Here is an 18,344-nt window from a genome sequence, read left to right as displayed (position 1 = left end):
ATGAATGAGCATATTTACAGCGACCAACGGTAACAACCGCCCCTCATGGCACTACAGCCCTTGAAGGGCCTTGGACTACCAAGCGACCGCTGCTCAGCCCAAAGGCCTGCAGATTACGAGGTGTCATGTGGTCAGCATGATGAATCTTCTCGGCCTTTATTCTTGGCTTTCTAGACCGGGGCCTCTATCTCACCATCAGATAGCTCCTCAATTCTAATCATGTAGGCTGAGTGGACCTCGAACCAGCCCTCACGTCCAGGTAAAAATCCCTGACCTGGCCGGGAATTGAATCCAGGGCCTCCGAGTAAGAGACAGGCATGCTACCCCTACACCACGAAGCTGGCGACCAACGGTAAAGCATTCTTAAATTCAAACCCTCATAATTGTAGAAGTCTTCCTCATGAACAGTCGAGATTTTCTTCTCAAGACGGGGAGCAATGTTCTCTGCAAAACTTAGAGTTTCACCTTGTTTTCTTGACATGGCATAAGCTCAAAAGCCTATATCTTGTCTACAAGAATGGGCCGTTGAAACATCACATTATTATTCATTTATAACTGTTAGGTTCTTCAGTACGCCAAAACTAATTTTGAGTAATAAATTTATAAATTACCTGAAAAAGAAAACATATGATAACATACGATGTTTTCAAAACCTCTCATTTCATGCTACAGTGGAGAGAAGAGAGGACTTCATTAATATAAGTTCCAGATTTCAAGTTCCTAAGTATTTAACACATTGCGGACTGGGTGCCCTTCACGCCATGCACAGCCCTGTTCCCGGCCACATTCTAACTACCTCCAAGCTGGAGTGCATGCATTCAAATAAACTGTCAGAACTTCACTAGCTTTTGAAGGACTACTGTGCTTTTTTCTAGTGCCCTTCCTGAATAGTTGTTGAAATGCGAGGTATTTTTTGAAATCTATTTCAACTCATAGTTTATGGAAATATGGGTTTTTATTGGGGTATCGGCTGGCCAGTAATCTTTCAGACATGATTTCTTCACTTGCCCTATCAGAGCAATATTTTTTTAATTTCCCTGCTAGTGACATTAGTCCACGTTAGTGTTTTAGGGGATACGTTATGAGAATGTGAATTCTGCTCATATTATAACTTTGTCTGTTCAGCTACATACTGAAAAAATTCCTCACCAAACATAAGTCCTGCTACTTGTCCTATGTTTCCAGATTCATTAGGCCATACCTTTATACAAGGAGCACCTTCAATATCCTCTAGCCTAGGTTCACTGTTGTCCATAACCCAGTTGTCAGAAAACACTACATTATTTACAATATTTAGAAGATTTACACCCGTAAGACAATTATCAGACTCGTTCTGAGTTACGTGAGTTTCACACCTTGAAGATAAGACTATATCCTCATCACTTGAAACATTTCTGTTAGAAGGTGTTTCATCATCGAACTCTAAATATTCAGCATCACTTAGATATTCGGAGCATGCATCAGCACATAATTCGCAAATAATTTCATCTTTGTCTAAACACGTGCGATCCCTGGGCGCTGCCATCTTGCATGGCTCTTCGAACTTTGATGGTTATGAATTTCATGTTTTTGGTCCGTATTGAACAATATATAAGTAATAATAATAATAACTTAAATGTTTCCACCTTTTCAATACAATATATTCACAAAATTACAAAATTATACGGTACTAGTTTCGACCCATACGGCTGATGATGATGACCCCTAGATGGGTCGAAACTAGTACCGTATAATTTTGTAATTTTGTGAATATATTGTATTGAAAAGGTGGAAACATTTAAGTTATTATTATTATTACTTCTTCGAACTTTGTAAATATGTTGTCAAGAAATGCAAGGAAAATCTATGATATGAAGAATACTCGAAAAGAAATGTGACTATCGAGTGTGGAGAACCATACATAACAGATTTCTATCACCCTTGACCTCCAAATAGTTCCCGTATATCTCAAGAGATAGCACTAAAATTCAGTCTGCTGCTAACACGAGATAACTCGAGACCGGTCCGCAACGCTCGGCTAGGCAAACACGAGTTTTCTCGGGACCGGTCCGCATTGTGTTAAACAGAAAAACATAAATATTTATAGATTTCTAAGATTTTAATGGGATGTAATATAATCTGATGTTCTTTTAAGAACAAAACATGTCAATGTGTAACTGGATTAAAGCCACTATATATATTTCTTTACTAAATAAAGCCGAGCTTTCAGCCAAATTGCACTGGCCTCCATCGGGGCGTGTAAAGTTCTGCTTCAGACAGTAAGCAAAGAAATTCTTCGAAGGAACGTGGAAGTCATGCTCGTACTATCCACGGCCTACCCCACTAACTGGACTCAAGGATTGTCGCGCTGTGCCGTGAATAGTATGGTCATGACTTCCACGTTCCTTTGAAGAATTACTTTGCTCACTGTCGGAGGCAGAACTTTACATGCCCCGATGGAGGCCAGTGCAATTTGGCTAAAAGCTGGGCTTTATTAAATAAATATATATAGTGGCTTTAAACCAGTTACGCAATTTCTTTATGTTAATACAATGAGCCAAGAAAACCTACGTTTATTAACAAAACATGTCATTCTATTTTAATTAAGTTGTTTCTTTTTTCAAGTATTATACTCTTACCATATGTTTTTATTTTTAAAGTAATTTATAAATGTATTGCTCAAAATTAGTTTCGGCAGTCTGAAGAACGTAACAGTTATAAATTCATATCAATGTCAATACAAAATCGTATCACTTGCACTTGCAAAATAATGGAACCAAACTTACCATACATTCCCGTCAGATACTCAAATATCTAGGCAGTACACGGATGAAACGAAAAACATATTCTATCTAAAAGAAGAAGAAGAAGAAAAAAGAGAATATTTGAAATCTAGATGTAGGTATTACAGAATTTTAAACATTTCCCATGACAATGAAATTATTTGCAGTTCTAAAATAACAGAAATCCTGTACATACCTGCAAAGTCTAGAAAGAAGAGTTATGGAGTGGAAATGCAAGGTATTCTTGAGAATCTGTAACTGTATTTTTACTTACTAAGGCTAGGGTCAGAGATGAGGCTCGAAGCTGTAGTACCTAGGCCGAGCACCAAACTCCCAGTTTCTTGCAGAGCACAGACTAGCAGGTGTTGACTGAATAGGGTCTCTTGGTTGCAGTCTTTAGCATTCTCTGGGTTGAAGTCTACAATACAAAATAACAATCATCTCAAACAGACGTATAAACAACTTATCATACATATCTAGTTACCTTACTACAACAATGCAGGTGTAGATGGTTGAGGGATCCCCTAGTCCCCAGAATTGTGAATTCTATCCTGGCCACTGTTAGTAGATTTATGACAAGAGTAGAATTAATTTTCCCAGTTGGAATGCAAGAGAATCTAGTAGTACTTATAATGTGGCCTCCTGGCAACATTCTATCTCTTTTCATAATCTATACTAATACAGTAGATGTCTGCTACAGTGAGTGCAGCATATAATAAGAACCCCTCTATAATGACAGTTGTTGTCTGTGTATTAAACTGTGTATTATCCTTCGGTTACAGTGAGAGCCCTATCATTGACCCATCTGTTATTACGAGCGATTAAGCGTGCACAATTTTTTCCGTTACTGATATTTATGCACCCAGCTATTATATTGCATGTTATCAATCATCTTCGGTATTGTTTCCTCGCTATGTCCACTAGCAAGCTCTCTTGTCAATATTCGAAGGCGATGTCGGAGTCTATCAGTAACACCCATCGACTGCTGTTCCGTAAAGAAAAATGGAAATGAAACAGGAGAACATGTTTCCGTAATAAATGCATAAATAACACTTCCGATAGCAGTTGTTAACTCGTTAAAAATAAAGGCTGAAGTAAATGATCACTTAATTTTAATGCTAAATATTGCAATTAAGTAAGAATGGGATACACCTCAAGATATGATAGAATGAATCATTGATTTCAGAGGTTACTTTATATTTTCTCGTGTGTGGTTGAATTTCAGAAAAGCTATTATCACGTAAATTTATAGCAAGGTTATAATTACTCTATTGGCGCTTGAAATATGTTTTTCATGATACATATAGTTCGGTTAACTTAGGTTAGGTGATGCTGTTTGAATCAGAAAACAGAAAAGTTTGCTACAAAATGTGATAGATCATCTTTGGTACAGTATCGTTTTCTCGCCATATGCACTAGCGAGTTCTCTCATCGACATTCGAAGGCGATGTTGGAGTCAATTAGTAATACCCATCAACTGTTGTTCCGAAAAGAAAATCAGAAATGAAAGAGGAAAACATGTTTTTGTAATAAATAGATAATAACAAGGTCAATAACAGTTGTTAACTCATTAGAAATAAAGGCTAAGTAAACGATTGTTTAATTGTACTACTCTACACTGAATTTTTTTTTTTTTGCTAGGGGTTTTACGTCGCACCGACACAGATAGGTCTTATGGCGACGATGGGATAGGAAAGGCCTAGGAGTTGGAAGGAAGCGGCCGTGGCCTTAATTAAGGTACAGCCCCAGCATTTGCCTGGTGTGAAAATGGGAAACCACGGAAAACCACCTTCAGGGCTGCCGATAGTGGGATTCGAACCTACTATCTCCCGGATGCAAGCTCACAGCCGCGCGCCTCTACGCGCACGGCCAACTCGCCCGGTACACTGAAATTAAGTAAGAATGCAACATATCTCAAGATATGGCAGAGTGCATCACTGATTTCAGAAGTTAGATTATATTTTCTCGTGTCTGATAAAATTTTGGTAAGGCTATTCCCATGTAAATTTTTAGCGAGAAGGTTATCACTTTTTATTGGCGCAGGATATATGTTTTCATGGTACATACGTGGTTAAGTTAGTTTAGGTGATGCTGTTTGAGTAAGAACACTGAAGTGTTTGCCACAAAATACAACCTTCAGTATCGTTTACTGACTATGTGCGCTTGCGAGCTCTCTCTTCGACATTCGAAGGCAATGTTGAAGTCGATTAGTAATACCCGTCGACTGCTGTTCCATAAAGAAAATTCATAACAAATACGTAAATAACGTGGTCGATAGCAGTTGTTAACTCATCAGAAATGAAGGCTAAGTAAACGATCGCTTCATTTTAATACTGATAATGATAATGATAACCTACAACCTGTTTTCCAGTCTTTGACCGGGTCAGGGGTGTAATGAATGAACCATATAGGCTATTATTACAATGGGGTCGCCACTCCCAAGGTGATTAGCAATGACTGATAAATGCTATGAAATGACAATGGAGAGTGTTGCTGGAATGAAAGATGACAGGGAAAACCGGAGTACCCGGAGAAAAACCTGTCCCGCCTCTGCTTTGTCCAGCACAAATCTCACATGGAGTGACCAGGATTTGAACCACGGTATCCAGTGGTGAGAGGCCGATGCGCTGCCGCCTGAGCCACGGAGGCTCTACGCTGAAATTAAGTAAGAATGTATTACAAGATATGGCAGAGTGCATTACTGATTTCAGAGGTTACTTTATATTTTCTTGCGTCTGGTTAAATTTCAGAGAGGCTATTCTCATGTAAATTTATAGTGGGAATGTTATAATTTCTCTACTGGCACTTGGAATATGTTTTTATGATACATAGAGTACGGTTAAGTAAGGATAGGCGATGCTGTAGTGTGGATATCATCTGTAAAAACGCAAGTTTTGAACAAAACAATTATTGTTTCATACCGATTTTAATGTGTGTGTGGGGTTTTCCCTGACTTTTACAAAAAATCGGATATAATGACAATCCATTATAGTTATAACGTAAATGATATTACATCAGTCTTGGGACTAGTTTCCGCCATTTAGTGGCCATCTTCAGCCAAATAAAAATTAAAAAGATTATGTGATACCTAAAACATATAATTATTCCTGCAACATTGTCTTTATCTGTTATATGTAACATTAAATTACATATAATAACAAAATTTATGGTTATGATCTTGTCATGATATGATGTCTTTAAGTTCACTTAGGACCTCAGACAAAGAAGTAAATCTCTAACGTCTGATGTGGAATAAGCGCTAACTTGCTGGAGGAAGTAGGCAGGCCATGAAACAAAGGAGTGGGCAGGGAACAAGCCTTAAGTGATTTGGCAGGTGAAAACAATTGCGACAGTGCTGTAACTTACCACAGTGCGTCTATTTGTGTATCATGGAATAAAGTGTAATCAATAATTTTTTCATATTTTGTTCGAGTGTTGTGTAATTAGTGTGATAGTGAAATGGCGCCAGCATCAAAGAAGAACCAACAGCAGGCCGAGTGCAAGAATGCCAACCCAATGGAAGACAGCATGAGGAAAATCATAGAGAAGATGCTCCAGTCTAATGTATTCATGGAATTAATCATGAGTACCACAGTAGACAAAATAACGGAGTGGATAATAAAAAAGACTGGAGGAAGCTGTACAGTTGAATATAAAGACTTAAAAACAGATTGCTCAGAGAGACAGTAGGAAATGGGAGAGTTTGGGAAATGGTAAATGATGTACCCCTACAGTAAAAGATAGAAAAATCAAGGCTGCAGTGGTATGAACATGTTAAGAAAATGGGAGAGGAGAGAATACCAAGAAAGATGTTGGAAATGGAGTTGAAGGGAAGGGGATCTAGAGGAAGACCGAGGGACAGACGGCTGAAAGGTGTAAAGAAGAGCATCAAGGCATTAGGAGGAAACTGGAAACAGCCTATATGGTGGGTAGAAGCTGAAAGCAGATGTCCAGTATCTCACTCGCATTGTTTACATTCCCTCTCCCCTTCCGCTCTGCCTTCCTTTGATAACGTCACCAGCACGGGCACAAGGACGGACGTGTGATCGACTTAGTAATAGCTTAGCCAGTATGCTAACTTCTTGTAACGCAAATACAGAGCTACTGAAAGCGAGTTTTATTTTATCTTCTTATTCTTTATTATGTTATAAGGTTATTCTTCTCTTTGCGACTTTCTTATCACCTTTTCATTACTCATTATAGACTTTTCATTTTTTTTAGACTTTGCACCTCTTAAGGTGGTTTGATGGCAGTTCAAATTGCAACACTACTACTTGGCTGGCATTACATTTGACATACTTCAACGTCTTTAAATTCAGAAATTTTTGGCTGCCAATATATTACATGAAACAAAAATTTTTGCCATACATCTATTAAGAAGAATGGTTTCTGAAGACCAAAATAATTTTTACATTTAAATCTTTCATCTGTAATGTTTTCACGTTGGGTTTTTTCCCTAAATTTTTACAAGAATGTAAATTGTACTCACAGCATATAAAGTTTCATATTTTTTACATTTCAGAGCAGCTGATGATGGCTTAAAAAGGCCGAAACATGCATAGTACGCAAACCTTTTCTTGATACCTGAGCTCCCTAGTGCTGAATCGGAACTTGGTATCAAGAAAAGGTTCACGGACTATACAGTGATTGTAGACATGATATGAGCTTTTGGGCTTATGTCGTGTCAAGAAAACACGGTGAAACTCATTTACGTTTTGCAGAGAACATTGCTATCACTCTGCCAGCACACAGCGAGCCACCTGGTGATGAATGAGCGTACCGCTACAGCTCCAATGGTAAAGCATGCTTAAATTCAAACCCTCATTATTGTCCTCGTGAACAGTCAAGATTTTCTTCTGAAGGCGCGGAACACAGTTCTCTATGAAACGTAAAGAGATTCACCTTGTTTCCTTGTCACGGCATAAGCCCAGAAGTTCATATCATGTCTACAAGTACAGGCCATGAAAGTATCAATGTTAAAGTGTACTGTGCTCCTTTTCTGATGTTTTTCAATGGTAAATTGTAGATAAATCCAAATATATTGACTAGTATGATCATTCACTTACCAATGGAATTCATCTGTTTGATGATGATGTGGGCTATGTCTTTGCATGCAGATGCTTGAGCTTTTTCCCCCAACATGCGCCCCAGGAGACTCCGCAGGATGAAGTTGATACACTTGCGGGAGTACACGGCATCGACATGAGACGATGCTGCCTTGGGGTTGGCTACCAGGTCCAAGATGTGAGCCAGAAGAGCTGCTAGGTTCCGTTCCAGCCATACACTCCCCATGGTTTGAACGAAGATCACGTATGCCTGCAACAAAATACACAATTGAATGCAGTTGGTTCTCTCTTATACTTTTGTCTTGCTTAACAGGGTTTCCAATGGAAAACCTCTTAGCTAAATTCATAGCTCCTTACAGGCATAAACAACCCAACTGGCTCGCACTTAGGACTCATCACCGAAAAGGAAGAACTTGAGATCACCTCCACTTTCTTTGGTAGGTAAGGGTGTATTTTGCCCGAAGGCAGGTCCGAACCTCCACAGAGGTGTTCCTGAGCCGGAGTTTACGTGCGGTAGGGTGGCCAGTTCCTTTCCGCTCCCCCATTCCCTTACCCCCCCACCAACAGCGCGTGGCAACCCATCCAACTCCTGACCACGCCCAGTGTTGCTCAACTTCGGAGATCTCACGGGATCCAGTGTTTCAACACGGCTATGGCCGTTGGCATGATTATCTTATTCAACAAAATTTTTATTATGTTATTATGAACTTCTTTACCATTCTCATCCTTAGTTGAAGTACACAAAGAATTTATTTTTTATTAAATCTACATAAATTTTGTTTCCTTCATTCCTCCATTTTATTGCCATTGCTGAAAATATTCTTCTCAAATCTGTAATACATACCCACCTCTCTGGTATTGTACCGTTTCACCAAAATCATGCACCTTTTAACAATGGCACTATGATCTAAAACACAAGATTTTATGATAGAGAATTTGTTCCCTATGAATAAAAATGTTGACGAATCAGTAGAGCAGGACAAAATTTTAAAAAAAAGAAACTGTACTTTATTTAATTATCGTTGACCAACTACAGTTACCCATATGTGGTGCACAAGACCCTTCTACCTCTGTCAATGACATCTGAAGCTTGTTTTGTGTTTGTGATAGAAGATTCTACCACTACCTTGCTAGGCTTACTGAGGATCTTCGTGTTAGTGCTTTGCTTTGCACTAGACAGTCAGTGCCTGAGAAGCATTCCTTCACATCAATTACATCAATGGTTTATGCGCCTATACATGGGAGGCTACCTGCAGTGGTGATGGGGTTGCCATATCTTGACACCAACGGATGTATTGTATATTGTAATCCTAGATCTCATAGTCATCACTTAACATAACTGGGTTGAGAGTATTATCTGAGGGCCATTCGCCAAACCATGAAATGGTTTTTGACACATGTACATACCAGTATTAATTTAAAGAAATGGAGATACTCACATGCGTCACACCGACCCGCACTTCCCGATTGACTCCAGAGCTGCCTTTGATCATCTCTCCCGTTCCTTTCAAAAAGCCAATACCTCCTCTAAGAAAGCCAGACATGAGTACTCCAAGAGCTTCTTCCAATGAGATGGGCTTGTAACCTTTGTTCTGCTGAGCTGCAAGGGAAAGATACAATAAGAACTCAAATAAACATAATATACTAGTAATGGTTAAGGGATGTAGGAATATTTCAGAGAATTCTTCCCTGAAGTGTGCAGGTTTTATTTATTCATGCCAATAAATCTAGCAATGTTTGTTTCTCATAATGAAGCACTAAAAACGGTTCAAGGAGTGTGCCAGAAATCAATCTCACAACCTAAAGAAGAGAAAACAAGGGCTTAACCCATTATACAATTTACCTGTTTAAAATAAGATTCCAGTTCAGATAATCATTATCACCACCACCACCACCACCACCACATATGGGGGAAAAAAAGAAATGGATGGGATTTTGCCCTGAAGGACTGGACTGAGAAGTGACATGCTGCTCAGCCCAAAGACCTACAGATTATGAGATGACTTGGTTAGCACAACAAATGCTCTCAGCCATTATTCTTAGCTTTCTAAAACAGGGCTGCTATCTCACCATCAGATACCTCCTCTATTGTTTTCATATATGCTGAATGAACCTCAAACCAGCTCTCAGATCCAAGGAAATAGCCCCAACCTGGCCAGAAATCGAACCCACAGCCTCCAAGTAAGAAGCACGTTCACTGTATTTACTCATAGATAGCAATCACAGTTCATTGTTGTATATTTCTCAATTTATACATTTACTTGTTTATTTATGTTCCTTTTTTCGGAGGAGGTTATTCCTTCTGCGTTTCATACAAATGATTTGTGGCATACTGAGTTCCTGACATTTAGTTTACTGCTTATTCCTGTATTTTCATTGTTTTGTTCAGTTAGTGGATTGTATGTTTGACTTCATAAAGGATCAGAAAGAACAGGAAAGAACACACAAACTTCTCGGGAACACTGAAAAGGAGGAGACATGGAATGAAGCACTAGCAAGAGAACAGGGTGCATTTCGCTGGAGGTATTTTTAAGATGTTATCAGACAAAATTCCATGGATGTTTTGGAAGAGGAAGCAGATAAAGATGTTTTTGAGGCCAGTGATCATAATACGGAATGAGGATGACAGTGAAGTGCTGTCAGTACTCAACCCTCTTGTAGGCCTGCTAGTGCTACGTTTTGTGTCTCTTCCTTTTCAATGCATTCAAGAAGTTTATTTATTCTTTCCTGTTCTTTCTGATCCATTATGAAGTTAAAGATGCAATCTGCTAACTGAACAAAACAATCAAAATACAGGAATAAGCAATACAATAAATGTCAGAAGCTCAGTATGCCACAGGATGCGTACAGTCGAAAGGACCACTAATTTACACTTTCAATCACCATATTAACACAATCACAACTGAGGGATTGACGGTGCTGTATGTGCCACCCAACACTGCATCTCCTAGTATGATATGATTGAGGTGAGGGAATGAACAAACAAATACTGCTGCGGCCGAAAAGATCGTGGTGTGCCTCCTCCTGGGTTAATCAAGGCTATGGTCGATTCCTTCCCACGCCTAACACTTTCCTGTCCCATTAACGCCATAAAATCCATGTTGGCGTAAAGCAAATTTCAATTATGTCTTCTTCCTCTTCTTTTTCTTTTCACCAATGTTAACAATGCCAAGGTCTTCATCTGTTGCAGCTGCAAATCCAGGTATTTGTTTCAGAAAAGGCAACAAATTGCCCATGTTTTCCATGCTAATTTCTTAACTGTCAGAATTCTTCTCTGACTCCTTCTTGCTTCACAAAATTTTCCACAATTTGCAAATTGTGTCGGATGAAACAGAATGTCAGATAAGCGAAGATCAGTTAAACAGAACTCTAATTTACATGACTTGATTTCTCACTTGTTTGTTCCTTTTCTTTACTTATACGCAGGGCCCAGATTTTGGTAGTCTAATAAAAGCCAAAAAAATTACCTATAAAAAATTTAAATATTCTAAAAAATGACTTAAAATTGGTGAGAAAATGACCCAAAAATATGAAGGAAAGTATATATTTACCCAAAATAGTAAATATGTGCATTATCCACATTCCCATTGGAGTGAATACAATAATGCCATCAAATAATGATGATGATGATGATAATAATAATAATCTTTTATTTAGGAAACTGATCCTCAACGGGCTTGCCATAAGACACAGTATTATAAAAAAGTTTATGTCTTGGAATATAAATGATTCCTGAAAAGAAACACGGACCCACACACAACCACCTCGGCAATCGTAGCTAGGAAGCTTTCCCCGAGGGCAAACCTCTTCCAAAACTCGGCCATCATCCCTGGTATGGCACCTTTTGCACCCACTAAAAATCCGTAAACGGTGACAGAGTTTACATTGTATTTCTCCATGATGTACATAGATTGACTGCTTCTCAGAGATGAATGTAATTCTATGGTCATATAGCCTGAATGGACAACTCTTGCTTGATCATGAAAATCTTCCACATTATCAACAGAATCCGACAATCCAAAATACACTGGCTGGTAGACACCCAAAGTGACCTCACAGAAATCGACATTGACCTACTGGCAACCACACGGACTACATATAGGTAGAAAATCAATACACATAACTTCATACCCAAGAATCCAACAGAAAGGAATATGAAACTCAAAACCGCATGGATGCAAGAAAGAAGACAGGCCTGAAGTGAACGGACGAGGAAGGTTTTATTTTTTTCTTCTTTACGTCGCACCGACACAGATATGTCTTATGGCGACGATGGGATGGGAAAGGCCTAGGAATGGGAAGGAAGCGGCCGTGGCCTTAATTAAGGTACAGCCCCAGCATTTGCCTGGTGTGAAAATGGGAAACCATGGAAAACCATCTTCAGGGCTGCCGACAGTGGGGTTCAAACCCACTATCTCCCGATTACTAGATACTGGCCGCACTTAAGCGACTGCAGCTATCGAGCTTGGTCGGGGAAGTTTTGGGACGATAAGGAGGATAAGAAGAATAAGAAAAACTGATGCTAAGTAATGGTACTACGTGCTCCTTAGAGGGAGAAACGCAATATAATAAGAAGAAGAAATATCTGAAAGAATAATAATATTTTCAGTCATTTATTAAAAAGCAGTTCTTACAAGCAAAATTACTAAGCATCTATACAATACTTTTATGTTGATTACCCAATGTAAATGCACAGAAGTGACTAAATAATAATGCAGAAATAAGGATAAATGACTTAAAAATAAGAGTTTAATGTAACAAATTGCTGAAAATGACAAAATAATGAGGCAGAATGGCAAAAAAACAATGACAAAAACTGACTTCATCAATGTACATTTCTGTAACGAGGGGGCCATGATCAGTATTTGTATATAAATTAGAAATGGATACGATGCACCAGTTAAAAGATGATATGTCTTCAAAATCCAGGCCCTGCTTATATACCAATTACTTCTTTCATATGCCCAGAAATATGGTCAAAGCAATGAGTTCTGATATTAGTATCAGATAAACTACTGGAAGCAGAACTTACCAGCAGGATTTCCCTTCTGTGCCTGTTGTGTAGTGGCTATCAGAGCACCAAGAAGTTTGGCTACTGCACATCTAACCTCGTAGTTGGAGCCATCAAACGAACGGAAGCACAAGGTAGCCAGACTCTCCAACTCGGTGGTGTACAAGAATGGAGCATGATTTAACATCTCTAGCAGACACTAAGGAAAGAAAATTAATTAACACTTCTGTCACACACAAAAAAGCCTGCAACAGCATCTATCTTACATTACTACAAGTTACATCACCAGACTAAAGTTAAGTAATCACTGAGTAAAACAACTGCGAAGGCCAAGCCGAGGTACAGTGTGTCCCATTCCCAGTGGGGCCAGCAGTCGACAGGCACATGCAAGCTCCGAGAGGTGTATTCAGCAGTGTATATGTATTAGTGCACTGAAAATCCGCGATTAATTCACAAAATTCCTTTACACGACCAGAAAATTGGTATATGGCGAGCTGTAACTGCAGAACGGATATAAGACCCCATATTTTCAAGGATAAAATAAATTTAGAAAGATACTGCACCAAATATTCTCGCACCAATCTTTTCAAATGTTCACAGATAATGAGGTAAGTATTAGCTATTTCCACAGCTCATACTGCATATGATTCTTTGCAAAACATAGACGTGGATTTTTATGATAGGATAATATCAAAAGCGTTATGGCCCCCCGGCTCCCTCCGATCTCACTGTGTGACTTATTTATCGGAAACCCAAAAAATAAAATAAAGTTCATGGAAGTAATCTTCAAACCCTAGTTGAACTTAAAACACAATATAACAACAGTAATTAGGACAATTACACGAAAGGAACTTATGCACGTGAATAGCAATTTTATTAGAAGATGCCAGGAATGTTTGAATTCTGAAGGACACCATTTTCAACACCGCCCGTAAAAAAGGTTAATACTAACAATAAAGGCTATTGGGTGTATAAATAAGCAATAAATGTTACAATATCAGTAATAGAATATGTGGAAGGTTATGAATATACCTCTCGGAACATGCATGTTGTCCCTTGGCTCCACTGGGAGTGGAACACACTGTAGTTTTGCCACCTTAGAATGGCTCGGAAAAACTGCTGCATCTGAGTGGATCCCCTCATATTTGGTTGGAGGCAAACAAAATAGCAGATTCATTGCCTAATAAAGCCACCAACAAGCTTACAATGAAGAGACTTCCTCAAATACGTACATATTCATTACAGATCATTATGCCTTTCACCAATCAGGCTGCAAGCATCTGAGAACTAAGTACCTCCATATAATCTCCTTGCAACTAGCTCAGTGGCCTCAGTCAGTTCCAAACCTCTAGTCATTAAATTATTAAAAACCGAGTCACCTTGGTCTCCTGCTCAAAATGAGTCCATTATTCTCCCTCATTCGTCTCACGTGACCATATCACTTAAGTCAGTTTATGCATACAGCATTAAAACTTTACTAACATATAAAGAAAGAATTTTCACATGAACACCCCGAAAGTTAAGTTAAAGACTCACCTTGGCTGCTGCACACCTCACAGCCATGACACGGTCGGTGAGGCAATGTCGGGCTGCTTTGTAGATCTCCTTGTGCACGTTGGAGATGGCACTGCCCATTCCCGAACATACCTAAAAAATGACAATCAGTATGGAACAAATTTAGGGGGGGAAAAATTGAAATAAAAGTTTCAAGGAATTTTTAACTGTTTAGTGTTGTACGAGGAAAGTTATGCTGGGATAGGATAGGGCTAAGACAAAGAAGGTAGATGCTATGGTCAATTAAGATACTGTGGTGGGACATAGCTATACACAGAGGCGTGCGACAGGGCTGTATCCTATCCTCTCTCTACTCTGAGGCTGTGTTCAGAGAAGCTGTTGAGGATGTTAACCTAGGGATCAGGATAAACAGCAATGTCATTAATAACATCCGCTTTGCTGATGATACCATTGTGTTAGCCAGTAACCTTGCTTGCTACATCATAAGGATCAGTGCAGCATTTGGTCTGTTCATGAATACTGGCAAGACCAAGTTGACTGTATTTTCGAAAAGAACCTAAACGGACCATGCTCCACATTAAAAACGTAACTATTCAAAAAGTGCCATCCTTCAAGTATCTTGGGACTGTAATGACAGAGCATTGTGATCCCAAGAATGAGATCTTATCCAGGATTGGGCAAGCCAAAACTTTGTTCAATAGTATGAGGGCTCTATTCACCAATAGAGATCTCAACCTTCAGCTCCGAGTTCGCATGTTGCGATGCTATGTTTTCCGTGCCCTTCTGTATGGTTTTGAAGGCTGGATGCTCAGTCCTTTGCTGGAAAGATGGACTGAAGCTTTCAAAATGTACTTGTACAGAAGAATGCTTCGAATATTCTGAGTAGAAAAGAAGACCAGTGACAAAGTCTCAAATTGTTAAATAAGAAAAAAAAGAGCTTCCAATAACCGTCAAGGAACGAAAGCTCAGGTACATCGGGCACATCATGGGAGGTAAACAATATGAACTTCTCCAACTCATCATCGAGGGGAGAACTGAAAGAAAACGATCTGTGGAGAGACGGAGAAATACCTGGCTTTAAGACCTGCACCGTTGGTATGGACGAAAATCCATCAAAATCTTTCAAGTAGCTATTTTGAGAGTTAACATAATAAATTGGATTGCCAACCTTTGTAACAAGAAGAAGAAGAAGAAGAAGAAGAAGAAGAAGAAGAAGAAGAAGAAGAAGAAGAAGAAGAAGAAGAAGAAGAAGAAGAAGAAGAAGAAGAAGAAGAAGAAGAAGGCGGAGGAGGAGGAGGAGGTGGAGGATTAATGAGGCTGTACTAGCAACAGTTTATAGTTTGCAGGAGCAATCTGAACCCTCCTCTGTCAACAATGAGCCTAGCCCTAAACGCAGATCACTGATGCCTGATTGATGATTGATTTGAACCGTGTCTGCTGCTTGTTCCACACTTCAGCTCTTCATTGGTGGTTGATATACAATTACTACGTTGTCTGTATCTGGTAAACGGCTTCAATTCTCAGGACTGGCCAATATTAATAACAATAATATTGTTTTTCACATCCCACAAACTACTTTTACAGTTTTTGGAGTCGCCGAGGTGCCGGAATATAGTCCCGCAGGAGTTCTTTTACATGCCAGAATACCCACCAACAGGAGGCTGACATATTTGAACACATTTAAATACCACCAGACTGAACAAGGATCAAACCTACCAAGCTGGGGTCAGAAGGCCAGCACCTCAACTGTCTGAGCCACTCAGCCCAGCTGGACAATATTGGTAGAATAATTGAAAGGGTGCCCTATTTCAAGCAGGAGGATCCTGCCTAACACAAGAATAAGATGATGTAGATTTTGATTCCCATAGGGAATTGTATAGGAATTACAAGAATAAGATACAGGTGAATAAATTGAAACCAGATTTGGTATCGCATGAAGTGCGCTTCTGAAATTAAAACATCCTGTGTGCAGTTATGGTCTCCGATTCGAAACTCGTTGGCAGGTTGTGAAGTGTTGTGTATTATCGGTGCTGCTTTACTGAGTTAAAGGATGGACAATGAAGGCTTTGTCAATGAACCGACTGTGAGCTTTTGGAATGTAGAAGATCCCATGGGTAGATCACAAATGGGGGTGGTGGTGATTACTGTTTGAAGAGAAAGTACAACTAGGCAACCATCCTCTATATAACACTAATCACAGAGGAAAAATGGAAGGGATACAACACTTCAAAAAATTAAAACACTGGCCAAAGAAAGACAAGAGCCATGAAAGGCGTGAAAATGAGAGACTCCCTAGGCCTCGGGAACCTAACACCGTCGGGGTCAGAAAGAAAACGAGTTGACCAATGGAGGTCAGATAGGATAGATGAAAGTGAGGAGCCTGGCACAAGTAAGTGGAAGTAATGCCGGGGCTCAGCTAAGTGCCCCACGGTCGCCAACCCACGCTCCCAAGTTGAGAACCCCTGGAGCCCCTTTTGGTCGCCTCTTACAACAGGCAGAAGATACCATGGGTGTTATTCTACCGCCCCCACCCACAGGGGGATGGGTAGACCACATCACCAGTGAGGAGGTACTCCATTATATCAGGAAATAATGTTAAATCCTAACCCATGATACGGAAGCTCTGATACCATACAGGAAGAACAAACTAGGAGAAAAACTACTCCCTGATAGTCGCCGATCTTCTGTGAGGAGACGGCACCGTAGTAGTAATAAGAAGAAGAAAATGCATAAATAACCAAAAAATGAACACTGGAGACTAGTCTCTCATGAAATGATGAAATGAAAATCCACAGCCCGATTCCAATCATTCAACCGGGTCAGCGGTGAGGATAGGAAATGTGCCGAAGCCTGTCGCACTCCTCTGGGGCAATGATAAATGACTGTCAGATGAAATGAAATGTTAATGGAGAGTGTTGCTGGAATGAAAGATGACAGGGAAAACCGGAGTACCCGATGAAAAGCCTGTCCCACCTCCGCTTTGTCCAGCACAAATCTCACATGGAGTGACCGGGATTTGAAACACGGTATCCAGCGGTGAGAGGCCGGCACACTGCTGCCTGAGCCACGGATGCTCCTCTAATGAAATGTTCTATAAGGAAATTGAACTGGTATTGAGCATAATCAGGAACAAGCGAGTTTCATCCTTTGCAATTTAAAAATCTCATATTTCGACCAAAGGATTAACCCTATTTTCAACTTAAATGAAATTATTGAACAAACTAACAATATTTTCGAGACATTTACAATCCTCCTTGACAAAACAAAGTCACAACTCTTCCTGCCATTTCATAAAAGCTCTACCTCTCATGATTTCCTCTTCCCTCTTCTCCCTCCCTTGGCGTGATCAACAGCTGACTTTTTTACCACGTTTCTTTTGTTTTCCGTATTGACAACATATTTTATTTCAATTTTTCTAATAGCCAATTTCTAAACATTTCTACAGGACGATAATTTTGATGCTATCTTACTCAGAGAGAGAGAGAGAGAGAGAGTGTGTGTGTGTTTTATTCTATATGACTTTTTGTTTGTTTTTACATTACAAGCTAAACCGTAAATATATCAATTCATATGGAGTTTCAATGTCATGTTTTTATAGCGTAAACTTTAATTTTCTTTTCAAAGGCTTAAAAAGACCCAATAGGGCCGAATCTTATCTCCAATGTGTTTTTACTTAACGTTTGTTGTACTGACCAAGGTGGACTAATTACAGTGGAACCTTGGATTGCGAGCATAATTCGTTCCGGCAACATGCTTGGAATCCAAAGCGCCCGTATATCAAAGCAAGTTTTCCCGTAAGAAACAATTGAAACGCGGATGATTCGTCCTCAACACAAGAATATTTATTTGCATACCACTTCTAAAAGAAAATATAATGTAAAACAAATTAAAGTTCACTTTTCCTTCCAATAGAATCATTGTTGGTGTAAGGGAGACAAGGGATGACATGAGAAGAGTTACTGTGTAGCACAAATTTCACTAACGGAATCA

General features: G+C 39.5%; 1 protein-coding gene across 1 annotated transcript in view; it reads right to left on the bottom strand.

Moving 5' to 3' along the window:
* LOC136884962 (HEAT repeat-containing protein 5B) overlaps positions 1 to 18,344 on the bottom strand; it is a 390,022-nt gene that overhangs the window by 144,317 nt on the left and 227,361 nt on the right. The window contains exons 5-9 of the mRNA XM_067157308.2: positions 14,376 to 14,486; positions 12,861 to 13,038; positions 9,268 to 9,428; positions 7,829 to 8,078; positions 3,037 to 3,180 (exon numbers count right to left, since the gene is read on the bottom strand). Coding sequence (XP_067013409.1) covers positions 3,037 to 3,180; positions 7,829 to 8,078; positions 9,268 to 9,428; positions 12,861 to 13,038; positions 14,376 to 14,486 — 844 coding nt within the window. The remainder of the gene's footprint in view (positions 1 to 3,036; positions 3,181 to 7,828; positions 8,079 to 9,267; positions 9,429 to 12,860; positions 13,039 to 14,375; positions 14,487 to 18,344) is intronic.

This window comes from Anabrus simplex, chromosome 13, assembly GCF_040414725.1.
Source record: "Anabrus simplex isolate iqAnaSimp1 chromosome 13, ASM4041472v1, whole genome shotgun sequence".
NCBI lineage: Eukaryota > Metazoa > Arthropoda > Insecta > Orthoptera > Tettigoniidae > Anabrus > Anabrus simplex.
The sequence above is the reverse complement of the archived record's forward strand: the minus strand, read 5'-3'. Positions and strand labels throughout refer to the sequence as shown.